The sequence below is a fragment of the Macaca mulatta genome, chromosome 2 (assembly GCF_049350105.2).
Source record: "Macaca mulatta isolate MMU2019108-1 chromosome 2, T2T-MMU8v2.0, whole genome shotgun sequence".
Classification (NCBI taxonomy): domain Eukaryota; kingdom Metazoa; phylum Chordata; class Mammalia; order Primates; family Cercopithecidae; genus Macaca; species Macaca mulatta.
In genome coordinates, this window is record NC_133407.1 from 99,378,809 (window position 1) to 99,397,251 (window position 18,443).

At 38.8% G+C, this 18,443-nt stretch overlaps 1 protein-coding gene, 1 non-coding gene and 1 pseudogene across 51 annotated transcripts in view; 2 read left to right on the forward strand and 1 right to left on the reverse strand.

Annotated features, from left to right (window-relative positions):
- LRRFIP2 (LRR binding FLII interacting protein 2) overlaps positions 1–18,443 on the reverse strand; it is a 128,322-nt gene that overhangs the window by 71,639 nt on the left and 38,240 nt on the right. For 32 of the 50 annotated variants that reach the window (XM_077992095.1, XM_077992100.1, XM_077992089.1 and 29 more), the window contains 2 exons: positions 3,982–4,068; positions 2,555–2,605 (listed from right to left, as the gene is read on the reverse strand). In XM_077992095.1, the coding sequence (XP_077848221.1) occupies positions 2,555–2,605; positions 3,982–4,068 (138 nt within the window). The remainder of the gene's footprint in view (positions 1–2,554; positions 2,606–3,981; positions 4,069–18,443) is intronic. The other 18 variants (XM_077992123.1, XM_077992118.1, XM_077992121.1 and 15 more) reach the window with 1 other exon arrangement.
- Positions 9,799–10,497, forward strand: LOC697962 (ubiquitin-conjugating enzyme E2 D3 pseudogene; annotated as a pseudogene).
- On the forward strand, positions 15,519–15,622 carry LOC114676522 (U6 spliceosomal RNA). Its single transcript, XR_003727590.1, has one exon. It is a non-coding gene; the product is annotated as a U6 spliceosomal RNA (small nuclear RNA).

An 18,443-nucleotide genomic window follows, 5' to 3' on the forward strand; every position in this document is an offset into this window, starting at 1 on the left:
TCCCCGAGTAGCTGGGATTACAGGTGCCCGCCAGCACACCTGGCTAATTTTTGTATTTTTGGTAGAGACAGGGTTTCACCATGTTGCCAGGCTGGTCTCGAACTCCTGACCTCAAGTAATCCACCTGCCTCGGCCTCCCAAAGTGCTGGGATTACAGGCATGGGTCACTGTGCCCAGACCCAAAGAATCAGTTTTAACAGGGTAAAAGCAAGTGTCAGAAGGGGTTAGAAGTGATAATTATTCCCATCTGTAAAGAAATGCCACTTTCTCTGCATGTCCAAGTCCTGCCTATAAATCTCAAGACTTGGATTAGTCACTTCCTGAATTTTAAAACTCTAGCCCAAAGGTCACCCCTTTCGATGAAAATCTAGCATACTCACTGCCTAAACTACACACATTTCACAGAGGTTTAACAACAAAACAAAAAAAAAGATTTGGCTGGGCGCGGTGGCTCACGCCTGTAATCCCAGCACTTTGAGAGGCCGAGGTGGGTGGATCGCCCGAGGTCAGGAGCTCGAAACTAGCCTGGCCAACATGGTCAAACTTCGTATCTACTGAAAATACAAAAAAAATTAACCAGGCATGGTAGCAAGTGCCTGTAATCCCAGTTACTCGGGAGGCTGAGGCAGAAGAATCACTTGATCCCGGGAGGCAGAGGTTGCAGTGAGCCGAGATCGCACCACTGCACTCCAGCTTGGGCGACAGAGTGAGACTCTATCTCAAAAATAAACAAATAAAGTAAAATAAAAAAGAAAAATTTCATCTTCCTGGCCTGTGAACACAGAAATCAAACATTAGACTTATCTTAGGCAATTTAATTTTAGAATTATAATGCATAATTAAAAGAACAAATTAACATTTCCAAAGACATTTTGCAAGCCAAAGTGATTTTTTTTTTTTTTTTTTAAGGGATGGGGTCTTGCCCTGTCACCCAGGCTGGAGTATAGTGGCGTGATCACAGCTCACTGCAGCCTGGACTCCTGGGCTCAAGCAATCCTTCTGCCTCAGCCTCTGGAGTAGCTGGGACTACAGACTCATGCCAGCAAGGCCTGCTAATTTTTTTTAGGACAGGGTCTTGCTATGTTGCCGAAGCTAGTCTCAAATTCCTGGCCTGAAGCAATCCTCCTACCTCGACCTCCGAAGTAGTGGGATTACAGGTACAAGCCATAGCTCCCAACAAAAATGATTTCTTTTATTCACACAAAACATTCTTAATGCATCATCAATAATATTAACCCAATTACATGCAGAAAACACTTCAAATAAAATTAATTAGGCAAGTTCTGGTTACAAGAAAGGACAGATTCCACTCCAAAATAACACACACATACCTGAGGGGTCATTTAATTTTAAGTAACCAAACATTTTCTTTCTCTTTTTTTCTAAAACACTATCACAACAAGAATTACAATAAAGTTTTAAATTTGAAAGTCATTATAGTAATAAATATTTAAATTCTGCTTGTACCTTAAAATGCTGCTATAGAAGAGATATGCTCATAAAGTTGCTTGTTTAGACCGGACATGGAGGCTCACGCCTATAATCCCAGCACTTTGGGAGGCTGAGGTGGGTGGATCACCAGAGATCAGGAGTTTGAGACCAGCCTGGTCAACATGATGAAACCCTGTCTCTACTAAAAATACAAAAATTAGCTGGGCGTGGTGGCGGGCGCCTGTAATCCCAGCTACTCGAGAGGCTGAGGCAGGAGAATCACTTGAACCCAGGAAGCAGAGGTTTCAGTGAACTGAGATTGTGCCACTGCACTCCAGCCTGGGCAATGAGCGCAAAACTCCGTCTCAAAAAAAAAAAAAAGAAGGAAAGTTGCTTGTTTAGCAGCAATCAGACAGTGGTTCTGTAATTCCTTTAGGAATTACAGACTACCTTGAGAATCTGACAACAAAAATACCTGTGGGTATTTCCCATAAAAATAATTACATTTGAAAGTCTGCAGTAGAATCTAAGGCTTCATACCCCATCTCCCAAGCCTAGTCATATACAAGTTAAGAAGCCCTGTAATAGGAGACAGTGGGGAACTTACCAAGCTTTAAAAAAGTTCAAATTTAGGAATGATTCACATTAACTAACATTTTACTGATTCATAATTTGCTTTTATAGCTGACAATTTGAGAGTAGTGGTAGAGAACTTAAAAAGGACCTGAAGGAGTTGATAATAATAAGAGTAATTTTCAGAGGAAATGAAAGAATTACCTAGGTCATCTTTCAATGAAGACCATGTGGACTTAGTTTTTTTAAAAAAGGGGAGAGAGAAGTGGGGAAGAAAAGAACAAATCCATAAAAAGAAAACACATTCATTTTCTCACTCTTTCTTGATCAGGAGCATTCATGAGATGAAGGTGAGGATACTGACTACAACACAAAATGGTTGGACTCCAAATATACCTCTGGTCCACTATAGACAGAACAGACACTCTGACCTTTAGCTTCACACAGGCCAAACACTCCTACTTTGCAAACGATTAGTTAATGTTTTACTTCAAGACTGCATTATTTCAGCAACTGATCACAACATGCAGTACAGGCAATACTGGCCTACCAGCCACTTCTGAATCTGTCCCCATTTCCGATCAAAGGAATGATGAGAGTGCTAGAAATGCAAAAGTTTCATAAACCAAATCGTTTCTAACATATTGCATTCTCCAAAAACCTTAATCATACACATTTTCCCTAAAGAGCAATGATAGCTGACTCAAAGTTACACATTCGAAATACAGAAAATTAGTAAGCTAAATATGTTCAATAATAAGAGACGGATGGTTCCCTGTAGTTAAGAGAATTGTAAATAGAAGTTACATTTAATAACTGTCTCGTTCACTTATTTATTTATTTATTTTTTTGGAGACAGGATCTCACTTAGTCGCCCAGGCTGGAGGGCAGTGGTGCCATCATAGCTCACTGTAACTTCAAACTCCCAGGCTCAAGTGATCCTCCACCTCAGCTCATTCACTTATTATTATATTTAGTATAATTTTAGGAGTAAAAAGACAACAGATTGCAGCACTTCCATTTCAAGTCGAGAACTGCATTCCATATTTGAAACTATACATGAGGTTAAAAGAAAATTAGCAACATGTCAATTTTAGTGTTTTTCTTGAGCTGTGACAACATAAAATATTTACATTGCTGTTTAACCTGCTCACAGAAAATTCACCACCAAAATCAAAAGAAAGTGTTTAATACTGTCCCACAGGCTTTTGCCCCTTCATACTACTACAACATCAAAAATATTTATTATGGGACTTTTCAGGACCAAGTCAATGCCAGAAAAGTAAAAGCATATTTATTTCATTTTAATCAGCCTAATTTCCATATGCCTATTCCTAAAATTTTTTTCTTGTTTTCCTTTCCTATAAAAGCATATTGGAAATCTGTAAATTACAGAAAAGTATAGAAAGAAAGTAAAACCAACAATAATTCCACCATAGACAAACCACAGTATTGATAATCACTTCTTTCTAGTAGTTTTTGATGCTACATATGGATACTGGATTTTGTAACATAAAATTGGGGTTCTACAAATTGTATTGTTTTGGTTTCCTTTTATCTCATATTCTTACATATTTTCCTCTATTATTAAATATGCTTTAAAATTGTAAGTCTGAATGACTTTACAAGGTTTTACCATATAGATACCATAATATAATTAATCCAAATTTTAGGACAATTAGAGCTATACTACACTTTATCATTGCTAAAGCTACCTTAGCTAATATAAGTAAAGCACTCATAATACTAATAACTTATAACAATGTACATGATAATAGCTTTATATGTGTTTGTTGTTACTACTTAAAACAAATATCACATTTAATTTGCTGGCACAGAATGGCTTGATAAAATACATACATCAGTTTATACTATTCTCAGTGTTTCAAAGGAAACCAGATTCACATCAGAATAAACTAGCCAAGCACTGATTTTCAGGGAAACAAACATGAAATTAGGGTTATTCCCTCAAATTACCTCTTTTTGTTGCCGTTCCAGTTCTCTCATGCGTATATCTCTTGCTTCTGCCCGGGCAGCCCGTTTTGCTGCCAGCCTTGCCTCTGCCTGAAAAGTAATATAAAACTCAGCTTTATACAACACAAACAAAAACAACCTGTACACCAGATTTGAAAATAAAGAAAAAATGGGACATTACTGTGCAAAAGGGGTGGGGAGGACAAGATATTATCTATCAGCAAGTTTGATTGATTGCTTTAATCAATTCTTATAAACTCATTTTTTTCTCTAGTTCCTAAGTCTCTCCTCAAATCCGGGCCTTTACCTTTAACTTCTTGTTTGATTACACACTCAACACACTTTCACACAGTTTGTCATATGCCTCTCCAAACTTACTCTTTTTCCAGCATTTTTTCCCCATTGATTCAATCATATAAACTAGAAACTTCAGAGCCAATCTCTCTTTCACTTTGGACACTGCCAATAATCAGTCTCCAAGTACCGACAATTCTCCACCACTGAGTCTCTATCAAACCCATCTCAGCTTTCTTTATTCTCACTGTTCCAGCTCATTTCAGGAACTCTTCATCTCCCCATTCCCCAACTCTCTGTTTTAAAATTGAGACAGAATTCACATATCATCAAATTCACTATTTAAATGTATACAATTCCGATGCAGTGGCTCATGCCTGTAATCCCAGCACTTTGGAAGGCCAAGGCAGGAGGATCACAAGAGGCCAAGAGTTTGAGACCAGCTTAGGCAACATGATGAAACCTGTCTCCACTAAAAATAAAAAAAATAGCCAGGCGTGGTGGCGCACACTTGTAACCCTAGCTACTCGGGTGGCTGAGACAGGAAAATTACTTGAACCTGGAAGGTGGAGGCTGCAGAGAGCTGAGATCACGCTACTGCACTGCAGCCTAGATGACAGAGTGAGGCCCTGTCTCAAAAATAAATAAATAAATATATACAATTCTGTGGTTTTTAGTATACTCACAAGGATGTGCAATCATCATGACTAATTCTAGAACATTCTCATACCCCAAAATGAAACCTGGTACCCATTAGTAGGCACTCCCCATTAACCCTTCCTCCCAGCTCCTGGCAACCACTAATCTACTTTCTGTATCTATGCATTCACTTATTCTGGACATTTCATATAAATGGAATCATACCATAGGAATTCTTCATCTCTTGTTTGCACTACTGCAATTACCTCCAAATCCATCTACCTACTTCCAGAATCTGCCTTATAATTTATCTTCTATATGGTTATATGATGGACAAATCAGCCTTTCAAAACGTATTATTTCTGATCACGTCATTCCACTGCACAAAATCCTCCACCAGCTCCTTATTACTTATGGTTAAAGCAAAAACTCCACAGAATAGCACAAAGGGAAGAACAGAAAGAAGAAAGGCAAAAATGAAATAAGGCTCCTCACAGTCAGGTCCCCACCTTATTTCCAAGTCCAGTAGTCCCCCCCTTATCTGTGGTTTCAGTTACCCATGGTTAACCAAGGTGCAAAAATATTAAGTGGAAAATTCCAGAAATAAACAATTCATAAGTTTTAAACTGTACGCCATTCGGAGTAGTATGATAAAAGCTCTCAGGACGTCAATCATCCCTTTGTTGAGCATATCCATCCTGTCTATGCTACCCACTTGTTAGTTGTCTCAGTTATCAAATCACAGTGATTGTGTTCGAGTAATCCTCATTTTATTTAATAATGGTCCTGAAGAGCAAGAGTGATTCTGACAATTCAGGTATGCCAAAGAGAAGCCATAAAGTGCTTCCTTTAAGTGAAAAGGTGAACATTCTAACCTTAATAGAAAAAAGAATCATCCACTGAGGTTGCTGAGATCTATGGTAAGAACAAATCTTCTATCCATGAAATCGTGAAGAAGGAAAAAGAAATTTGCGCTAGATTTGCTGCCGCACCTCAAACTGCAAAAGTTACAGCCACAGTTCATGATAGTTAAGATGGAAAAGGCATTACATTTGTAGGTGGAAAACATGAACAGAAACGTGTTCCGATTGATAGCAATCAACTTTGCTACTATCCACAGCTTCAGGTATCTGCTAGAGGGCTTGGAATGTATCTCCTATGGATGGGGGTGGTGGAGACTACTCTACTTGCTCCACGTGTACTGGATGCATCCCATCTCTCTCCATTCCTGGACTCTATTGTGTTCTGTTATGCCTCTCTTCACAAACTGTTTGGCAGGAGCTGTTCTCCCTTCTCTTATTCAGTAAAATATTACCTTCTATGAAGATTCCTCCCAGTCCCTCTTTCATAAAGTAAGGCTCTATACCCATGTCTCTATTGTGGCTTTATTATGTTGTATTAAAATTCCATGCTTCTCTCACCCCACAACTTTTACGCCTTAATGTCTGCTAAAAAAACAAATGAATTGCAGGGCATAGGTCACCGTATCAAGGAAATGAGATAAGGAAGTAGCTTAACGTGCCACGTGAAACTTAGAAATCTACTGTCTGGTTTCTATATGGTAGTGGAATGGTTTCCTCTGTCCTTGGTCACATCTTAATTCTGATTCAGACTATTCCCTTGGATAATAGTTGTTGTCTTCCCATTTTGTTATATTTGTGCCCAAGTCTCATAAGAATAAACTCAGCCAATGTTTAAAAGGATCTACTACATGTAAGCAATTATGCTAGGTGCTGAAAATACAGAGTAAGATATGCTCTGCCCTAAAGCAACTCACAAAGTTGAAGGATACAGAAACACAATGCTTATGGGAAGGAAGCATGTAGGAGGGAGAAATTAGTTTTGCCTGGCAAAGTCATAGCAAGCTTCTAAGAAGCAGAGAGAGTTAAATAGTTAACTGCTACTCAACTATTCCAATTTTGGCAATTTCCCAGTCTGTGTAACTGGTCTTTCAATAGAAAAACCCCTGCAAAGTATATTGTAATCTACCAGCCGTAAGCTGTAACCACTAACAATCTAGAGCAATTAGTTTTCTCCCATGAATTTTACACTGGCCTCCATCTTTTCAAAACCTATGCTCTGCTTCAAGTTATCTGCCTTCTTCTCCCCTCTATCAGTAGGCACTACTTTCTGATTAGAGTTTCTTTTTTTTTTTTTTAAATAGGAAAACACTTCAAGGCTTTTATGCTTCAGTAGATAGCAAATATATTTTAAAATCACAAAGCATCAAAACTTTCAAACCTTTTTAAGAAAGCCCTATCAGTGTGCAGGAATTTTCATTTACATGTATATTAGCTTTGTACCCGAAGCTTCCTTTAGAAATTTAATTCAAGAATGCCAATTTTATCCTTCTAAGATTTGTCTGTGGCCAATTCTGTACAATCTATACTAAAATGAGACTTCCTTCACAAAACCCAACTTAGAGATAATTAAAATATATTCTTTAATAAGACATTTTTAACTACAAAAAGGAAAGGAACAGAAAGAACATGGGCTTCAGAGACACACAAACACTCTTCCCTTTGTTACTTAGCCAACTCAGTGTTACCTCCCTTGGAGACTGTGTTGAAGAGAGGCCACTAAAACTACATGCTTTAAAAGAAATAAATGGGATTTAAAACTACTTTATCTGGTTCTTTCTATACTTGTTACTAGATGCTTGAAGGAACATGGATTAGCAGGAGTAGCAAGGAGCCAACACTGATTCCAACCTAGTAGACAAAATATTATGATATATTTTAAAATTATTTTTGAAAAGACAATTATGGGTACATAAAACACACTTCTAGGTAGTTAACACTAGCATTTTCACCTCAGAATACAATCACATGAAAGAGCTGCTACAGAATCATTTTAATATACACCTCATACATACAAAACAAATGGGATACAACAATAAAGGACAACCAAGATTTAACTAAATTCACAGTAAAGGCTGGGCGTGGTGGCTCACCCCTGTAATCCCAGCACTTTGGGGGGCCAAGGCGGGCGGATCAGTGGAGGCCAGGAGTTCAAGACCAGCCTGGTCAACATGGCGAAACCCTATCTCTACTAAAAACGGAAAAAATTAGCTGGGCGTGGTGGTGCACACCTGTAATCCCAGCTACTCGGGAGGCTGAGGCACAAGAATCACTTGAACCCGGGAGGCAGAGGTTACAGTGAGCCGAGATTGCACTACTGCACTCCAGCCTGGGCAACAAAGTAAAACTCTGTCTCAACAAACAAACAAACAAACAAAACAAAATAAAGTTGGCTAAAACACAGAATTACCATTTGATCCAATAATTCCACTTATGGATATATATACAAAAAAACTGGAAAGCAGAGACAACATATATTTATATACCAGTGTTCATAGCAGCATTATTCACAATAGTCAAAATGTAGAAACAACCCAAATATCTATCAATGGATGAATGGATAGACAAATTATGGCATATACATACTTTGGATTATTCAGCCTTAAAAAGAAAATTTTGATACATGCTACATGGATGAATCTTGAAGACATTATACTAAATGAAATAAGACAGACACAAAGGGACAAATATTGTATACTTCCACTTAATGAGAAACCTAAAGTAGTCATATCCATACAGACAGAAAGCAGAATAGTGGTTGCCACGGACTGAGCGTAGGGGGAAATGGGACTTACTATTTAATGAGTACAAAGTTCCAGTACTGGATGATGACAGAGTTCTTAAGGATAGTGGTGATGGTTGCATGACAATGCAAATGAATATAATGCCACTAAACTATATACTTCAATATAGTTACCATGATAAATTTCATGTTACATATATTTTACCAAAATAGGTTGGCTAATTTAAAAGTCAGAATAAGATATAAATTAGAAGTATTCAGAAGCCTAAATTATTTAAATACTTTTAGAGTCTTTAGGCTGATATGACCCCAACTGTTATAATAAAGTTAATATAGAAATTCAGAAACTGAAAATTCAGGTTCAGAAGTTACCTGAAGTCAGGTAGGTCATAGGACCAGGTTTCTAAAAGTGATTCTGATTATTACGCTTCCAAATACGAGGCATATTAAGATTGATTATAAAGGGTATATCCTACTGCATATTTATAGAAATTTATTCTTCCTATAGTAAAAATGATAACACACAAAAAAAATTTAGATACAATTACATTCATTTCTCACTACATGCTTGAGTCAAATGGAAACATAAAATGACAGCGAAAATCGAGGCCGGGCATGGTGGCTCACGCCTGTAATCCCAGCACTTTGGGAGGCCGTGGCGGGCGGATCACAAGGTCAGGAGTTCAAGACCAGCCTGGCCAATACGGTGAAACCCCATCTCTACTAAAAATACAAAAATTAGCCAGGCATGGTGGCGTGTGTCTGTAGTCCCAGCTACTTGGGAGGCTGAGGCAGAAGAATCACTTGAACCTGGGAGACAAAGGTTGCAGTGAGCCGAGATGGCACCACTGCATTCCAGCCTGGGCAGCAGAGCAAGACTCCGTTTAAAAAAAAAAAAAAAAAAAAAGTGAAAATCATGGGCTTTGATCACTCCCAGAACAAATGCATTAGGTTGTATTTAAACTCACAGAACTTTTAAATTTGTAGAATATTCACTTTATCACTCAATGAATAATTAGGAATCATATAAAGGGCACTAAGAAAGAACTTCTCGGCCTGACGGTGGCCTGTCCCAGTTCGAGCCAGTACCTCACTGCAGCTCACAAGAATTTGTGGATTTGGGGGTGGAACCCCATCAGGAAGAGCACAAAAAACTGCTCTTCAGTCATTGCAGAGCTACAGCTACAGTTAGCCAGACACGAAGTTGTCGTGAGAGTCGTCTCCACAATACCAACAGCTTGTGTCTGGCAGAGCCGGTGTGAGACGAGACAACGCTGTCCCACCTCCGGCGTAACCAAGAGTTTTGTCCAGATCTTTAAGCACATACCAAGAGTGAGGAGCCAGAAGACAAGCACATACCATGGCACTAAGACAGATTAATAAGGAACTTAGTGCTTTGGCCCATGATCCTCCAGCACAATGTTCTGCAGGTTCAGTTGGGGATGATACTGCAGATACTTGCCAATGAAACCATTGGCGAGCCACAATTATGGGACCTAATGACACCCCATATCAAAGCAGTGTATTCTTTTTGACAATTCATTTTCCTACAGACTACCCCTTCAAACCACCTAAGGTTGCATGTACAACAAGGATTTATCATCCAAATATTAACAGCAATGGCAGCATTTGTCTTGATATTCTAAGATCACAGTGGTTGCCTGCTTTAAAATTATTTCTAAAGTTATTTTATCTATTTGTTCACTGCTATGTGATCCAAATCCAGATGACCCCCTAGTGCCAGAGAGTGCATGGATCCATAAAATGGACAGACATAAAAGTACAATAGAGTATCTCAGGAATGGACTCAGAAGAATGCCATACGATGCTACCTTAAAGTCAGAATAATCTGCATTATAACTGGAATAAACTTTAAATTATTGTTTTAAAAAAAAAGGCTCTGTGCGCGGTGGCTCAAACCTGTAATCCCAGCACTTTGGGATTACATTTGAGGCCTAGGCGGGTTGATCACTAGGTCAGGAGTTCAAGACCAGCCTGGACAACATGGTGAAACCCCGTCTCTACTAAAAATACACAAATTAGCTGGGCATGGTGGTATGAGCCTGTAATCCCAGCTACTTGCGAGGCTGAGGCAGGATAATCACTTGACCCAGGAGTGGAGGCTGCAGTGAGCCGAGATTATGCCACTGCACTCCAGCCTGGACAGAGCAAGACTCAGTCTAAAAAAAAAAAAAAAAAAAAAAAAAACAGAACTTCCAGGAAAAGAGAACTAAACATGTACTATGGTTTATGTATTTCTACATTAGATACTTCCTCTACCAGCAGAATTTTGTATTATGTTCTTTTGGAATTTGAGAAAAGTAGATGAGATACAATAAAAACACAAATAATTTTAAAATGAGCAAAGGATTTAAATAGACATTTCTCCAAAGAAGATGTAAAAATGACCAATAAGTACATAAAAAGATGCTCAACATCAGATACTCGATATCCACTAGGATGGCTATAACAAAAAATGTTTTTCAACTAAAAATAACCAGAATTGGCAAGCATGTGGAGAAATCAGAATGCTCATATAGGAGAAATCAGAATGCTCATATATTACAGGGGTAAATGTAAAATGGCACAATTGCTTTGTAAATTGCTGAGGCAGTTCCTCAAAAGTTAAATACAGTGATACCATCCATCCACCTCTAACTATGTACCTAAGAGAAATGGGAACATATATCCACACAAAAACCTGTAAATGAATGTTCATAGCAGCATTATTCATAATAGTCGAAAAGTAGAAATAACCCAAATATCCATCAACTGATGAAGGAACAAACAAGCGAGATTACCCATACAATGGAATATTATTCAGCCTTAAAAAGAAATGGAGCACTGAAACAGGGTACAACATGAATGAACCTTGAAAACATTTTGCGAAGACAAAGAAGCCAGACACAAAAGGTCACATATTGCATGATTCTTTGTGTATGAAATGTCCAGAATAGGCAAAAACATAAAGACAGAAAGTAGATTACTGGTTGCCAGGGGTTGGGGAAGGGGAAGATGAGGAGTGACTGCTAAGTGGTATGAGGTTTCTTTTTGCGCTGATGAAATATTATGTAATTAGGTAGGTGATAGTTGCGCATCTTTGTAAATATATTTTAAAAAACAATATTTTTAAATGGTGAATGGTTTTGATGGCATGTGAATTATATCTCAATTTAAATTTTTTAAATAGATGAGACTGAATGCATCAAAAATGCCTCAGCTAAATAAATACTAAAATACATAAAATTCTAATATATAAAATTTAATATATAAAATGGGATAAAGGGGAGTTTATAACCTATTAATAACAAGTTTGGAAAATGCTAAGTTAAACTTTTTTTAAAATCACAGTCCTTAACAATATGCTTTATGAATTTCAAAGAAGACGATAGAATATATAGTATTTCTCAGACTTGACCACATTACTAAATAAACCCTAAATGATACTTCAAGGGTCATGCTCCAAGAAACACAGTTTGGGAAATAATGATTAAATAATACATCAGGATCCAATTACAACTGTACTAAATCTTACCTTTGCTCTTGATATTTATAAAATTAAACTAAATTATCTGAATAACCACCTCACAATAGAAAACCCAAACTATCCAGATAATATATCTACCATGGTTTGACCACTCACTTAGCAAGGATAAATCCTTATTTTCTTTCTTTTTTTGCAGGGTTGGGGGTGGGGGGCAGGGACAGGCTCTCACTCTGGCACCCAAGCTAGAGTGCAGTGGCGTGATCTTGGCTCACTGCAGCCTTGACCTCCCAGGCTCAAGTGATCTTCCCATCTCAGCCTCCTGAGTAGCTGAACCTATAGGCATGCACCACGACACCCAAACAATTTTTGGTTTTGTTTTTGTAGAGACAAGGTTTTACCGTGTTGCCCAGGCTGGTCTTGAACTCCTGGACTCAAGCAATCTGCCTGCCTCGGCCTCCCAAAGTGGTGGGACTACAGGTGTGAGTCACCATACCTGGCCTTATTTTCTTTTATTCCACAAAATAACCCCTTGAAGTACAGAAGGGTTAAGTAACTTGCCTTCCCCCAACAAGCAAATATTGGAGCTAAGATCTACATCCTAAGAATCTTACTTCAGTTCACACTCTTAACCGCATTGCCTCCAACTTACATATTTATAGTCCAAGTATAATTGCATATCCTTAGACAAATCATAAAAGCTTACTTTGGATAATTATCCTAGGATTTTCAACTTAGCACAGATTATCTCTTTTCTATGAAATAATACTATTCTAGTTCTCTGAATAGAGAACTAGATATGTAGACAATCTTCTCCTTTTACTATACACGGTATCTACTAACCAAATGTAGATATCTCCTTTTACTGTACACAGCCTTTACTCTCATTTTTTACTCCACAGTTTCAACTACCAGCCAATGAGAATGACTCAAATCTAGCATCTCAAGCTCTGACTTCTCTACCAAAATAAAAACTTACATTTCTAACATCTGTCTTGTCAGCACCAAAACCAGAGTGAATAAAATCAATCTCATCTTCCCCCAGCCAACGGGCTTTGCTTCCTTATTTTCCAGTCTCCAGAAATGGAATCTTGCCACTCTTGTTCAAACCCAAGGTCTGAGGACCTCCTATTTCCTTAACAAATCTTCCTTTACAACATCCCTTGAATCCATCCTCTCCACCTACTCCAACAGACTCCCTCCACTTCCAAACAGGCTCCTAGTACTTTCACTTACAATACATCAAGTTTTCTAATTCTAACAAGTTTCTCCATCTCAACTCTATCTCCATCCTTACTATTCCATTGTGGAATTAATTTACCTGAAACAAGGAACAAGTGAGGTAAAAATGTCTCAAAGTAAAATGTGATTAGTTATATTCTGTGATGCCCAATACCCAAAGCACTCTTAAACTTTCTGATATTTAAATGTGGATTTTGTTACTGCTTCAGTTAAATAAACAGAGGGGAACAGGCTAAAATTAACTTGTTGTGGCTCATGGTGGCATTCCAAATCAGAGACTCCTGTGAGGCCAATCAATCATATTCTAAATTTTCCATCCATCCAATGGGTCTACAAGTAGGAGGAATCTACTCAATGGGCTAGGCAGTGCTGTTTCCCTAAAATATAATCCATAAATTGAATTTCACTTGAGACTACTATCTGGGAGGAGGAGAAGGGTATGTATATTTAAGTACTGTATCTAATGAACCACAAATAAGTGTATTTCTTCAGGATGTATGTACTCTAAGTAGTAGTTCCCCCTTATCCAAGGGAGGTAAGTTCCAAGCCCCCACATAGATGCCTGAAACTGCAAATGGTACCAAACCCTATCCCACTGACATCAATCAGAACATGTTTCTGTTCATGTCTTCCACTCAGAAATCTAGTCTTTTCCATCATAATATACTTATCACACACACTGGCTATAACTTCTGCGGTTTGAGATGTAGTAGGAAAACTAGCATAGATTTTTCTTTTCTTTCTTCACTATTTCATGAATAGAAGATGCGTTCTTACCATAGACCTTAGCAACCTCAGCACACAATTTTTTTTCCTTACTAAGTTGAGAACTTCCATCTTTTCACTTAAAGGAAGAATTTTATGGCTTCTCTTTGGCATATCCAAATTGCCAGAATCACTCTTCCTCTTTGGGGTCATTATTAAATAAACTAAAGGTTACTCAAACACAAACAATGTGATACCATGACAGTCAACCTGATAACAGAGCCGGCTCCCGTGAGACTATCTAGCAGGTAGCATACACTGTGTACATACACTAGACAAAGGGATGATTCATGTCCTGTACAGGATGATGCGAGATTTCATCATGCTACTCAGAACAGCGCACAATTTAAACAAAAATAAACAAACTATTTCTGAAATTTTCTATTTAATATTTTCAAACTATGGTCAAACGTAAGTAACTGAAGCCTCAGAAAGCAAAATCACATGAAGAAGAGACTACTGCACAATGAACCATACAAGGTTTTTAAAAACAAAATGGGTACCAATCAATGTGTAGCCTATTTAAAAAACAACAACAAAAACAGGAAGGTATTTCCAAGATATATAATGTAAATGATCTGATTTATCAATGGAAAAAGTTTCTCTGCAAGACCTTATCAGTTCAGCACTTCTTTCATTATTCCAGTTCTGATACTTTTAGTATTTCCCCTCCTGTGCCAATGCTTTCATGACAGAAGGCATTTTAAGGTCTGAAGAAGGCATTCCCTCCACACCCTCCAAAGCCACTAACAGACTTCCCAGTCTTCCCTTCTTTCTTACTTTCCCTGTGGTTCTACTGGAAGAGCTGTCTCTTCTGTTGTTGAAAGTCAAACCCTCCCAAGCCCCATCACACACACTCACACCCATACACGCCCTCCATTTTATAATATCCTTCCCTGGACTTTGTCCCAATCATCTGATCTCTCTTCTGGGTCTTTGCTCTCTACTTCTATTGGTTCACTCTCTTCATCATAACTAGGTTCAAAGTCTCTCTGATCTTTAAAAGGCAAGCAAAAAATCTCACCCTGGTCCAATTCTACCCTATCTTCTCTTTACAGCTAAGCTTTCTCACACCTCCCTTCTCACTTCTCACTCTCTTCAAATGACTGCAATCTGGCTTCTGCTCACATCGCCTTATTGAAATTGCTCATCACAAAAGTCACTAATGACCTCTAACTACCAAACCCAATAGAATTTTTCTATTCTTATCTCATCTGTCTTTTCTGGACTTCTGCTATCACTAAACACACATTCTTTCTTAAAACTCTCATCTCAGCTTTCTCCAATACTAGTGTCTCCTGGTTTTCCTCTTTATTCTCTCCTCTCTCTCCTTCAGAATCCTTCATAAGCTAGCATCCTAAATGTTAATATAACCAAAGCTTTCAAGCTTCAGCTCTTGCTCATTTCATTCTATATTCTCTTCTGGGTCATACTGTTAGTCTGTAAATCTCTATGCCCAAGCTAGAATTTTCTCCCACAATCCTGATCCAACTGGCTATTAAAAATTGAGGCTGTGTTCACTATGGCAGCACATATACTAAAATTAGAAAGCTACAGAGATTAGTATGGCCTCTGTGCAAGGATGACATACAAATTTGTAAAGCATCTTTATTTATTTATTTTTTTATTCAGGCCGGACACAGTGGCTCATGCCTGTAGTCCTGGCACTTTGAGAGGTGGGCAGATCACTTGAGCTCAGGAGTTCAAGGCCAGCCTGGGCAACATGTAAAACCCCATCTCTACTAAAAACAAAAATTAGCCAGGCATGGTAGCGCAAGATCTTGCCACAGTGCTCTAACCTGGGCGACAGAGTGACACTCCGTATCCAAAAAAAAAAATTGAGGCTCTCCCACTAGAACCTCAGACTCAATACAACCCTAATTTAATTTATAATCGTTCCCTTAACCTTCCTCTTCTTTTTTACATTTCCCATCAACTACCCCATTACCCAAAATATGACACAAAGACTCATCATAAGGGTCCTTCCTCTTTTCTATTCTCCCTCCATATTCAGATGCTAAGTCTCAACTACTTTGCTCCCATCAAGATTCTCTTTACTATTTCTTCCATCCAGACCTTCCTCTGTATTCCCATTGTCACTGTCTTATTTCATGTTCTCATCATCTTTCACTAAGATAACTACAACAGCTTCATGACCAGCCTGGGCAACAAAGCAAAACCCCATCTCTACAAAAAACACAAAAATTAGCTGGTTGTCGTGGTGCATGCCTGTAGTCCCAGAACCCAGGAAGCGGAGGTTGCAGTGAGCTAAGATTGTACCACTGCACTATAGCCTGGGCAACAGAGCGAGACCCTGCTTCAAAAAATAAATCAAAAACTATAACAGCTTCCTAACTGTTTTCTGCCTTCTACCTTCCACCACTCACTCTCCACTGGGTGGCTAAAGCAATTATACTGTAATTCAAATCTGAAAAAGGATTTACCCTTTAATGGCTCCCCACAGCTTTGAAAATCAAAAGTAAATTCCTCAGCACACAAATCTTTTCATGATTGGTCCCTATTTCCTCTCTAACATCACCTCCTCCCATTCCCTAGCCCCTCTCCAGTTATACTGAACTACTTACTATTCTGGCAGTTTTCCACCATAGTGCTACCTGCTTTACACCCCTGTGTCTATAGAGCTCTTAGAAGGCAATATACAAAAACCCTATAAACAAGGTTTATGGTGATACATATTAAAATGTTTTTTTGAAACCAGACAAACATTTATTTCTCATTTGATTTCATTAGTTCAAATGTTTAAAAACTGGAATAAATCCACCTGTCTTTTTTCTGGGCTCTTCCTCCAATGTGTGTTAACCTGGCCAAGTATGGCACATGCTGCTGCTGAATCCTGGTCCTCCAAGACCTAAGAGGCTCACCCCAGGCAGGGCGCGGAGTCAAAGCAAATAAGAAGGTGGTCACAGGTACAGTCTCAGTAGCATCAGACATTGTTTGGGCTGATTCCTGAGGTATCTCTCCTGTCCCTCAGGACAGCCAGGGTCTGGCACTCTAAGAAGTAGCTACTGGCTCATGATCATATGACCACTGCAGGAACACCAACCCCAGCAGGTCGCAGCTCCAGCCAGTTTCCTCTGAGCGGCATGTGAGAATGGGCTTCCTGCCTTTCTGTTTGTTTGTTTTTATTTTTATCATCCAGATCTAGTTTCAAAGAGCTCCAAAATGTCCTTGCCATATGTGGACTTGAAAGCAAGAGATGACTTTTCAGAGCCATATTCTTGTTGCATTTGGACAAAACGAATAATGTCTTTCATAGTTTCTTTGTATTTCTCTTCAATAGGTGGCTGACCCAACATTTTTCCTTTTTTTTTTTTTTTTTTTTTTTTGGAGACAGGGTCTCACTCTGTTGCCCAGGGCATGATCATGGCTCATCACAGCCTCGATCTCCCTGGGCTCAGGTAATCCTCCCACCTCAGCCTCCTGAGTAGCTGGAACTACAGGCACATGTCACCATGTCTGGCTAATGTTTGTATTTTTTGTAGAGACAGGGTTTCACCATATTGCCCCAGCTGGTCTCAACTCCTGGGCTCACACAATCTGCCCACCACCTCGGCCTCCCAAAGTGCTAGGATTACAAGTGTGAGCCACCACCCTCGGCCAACCCAACATCTTTGCCCTATACAATGAAAATACAAAATACAAAATGAGAATACAAAAAATAAAGCATTACATTGTAAAAAATTAATTTAATTGGTCCAAAATATACTTAAATTAAATAAAATATGCATTTCAATAAAAATGTCTACAGTGAAAGACTTTATGCATTCTGGGAAACTTCACGACATCTAGATAGGGCCAACATGCACAGAGGACACTAAGGGCATTTGCATCCAATCACAATTTGTAGCAGGCTTCTTATTCCAATCTGCAAGTTACACTGAACACATCATGAGCATCACTTCAGCAGAAAACCAATTTTGTCTGGGAAAAGAATAAGAAAGCTCCAGCCTCAATTTTGGGTCCACTACAACTTCTCAAGAATATCACCAACAGCCTAAACAATATGAGTTCAAAAAAGTAAACATGTTAAGATGATATAGTTTAGATGTCTCTTCCAAATATCATGTTGAGATGTAATCCCCAGTTCTGGAGGTAAGGCCTGGTGGGAGGTATTTGGGTCATGGGAGTGGATCCCTCACAGCGTGGTGTGTCCACACAACAGTTAAGTTCTCATGAGATCTGGCTGTCCCCCTTGCGCTCTCATTTCTGCTCTCACCACATGACATGCCAGCTCCTGCTTCACCTTCCACCATAAGTAAAAGCTCCCTGAGGCCTCCCCAGAAGCCAAGTAAATGCCAGTGCCATGCTTGCACAGCCTGCAGAACGATAAGCCAATTAAACCTCTTTTTTTAATAAATTACTCAGTCTTGTCTATTAGCAATGAAAGAACAGCCTAAAACATAAGGTAACCAGATAA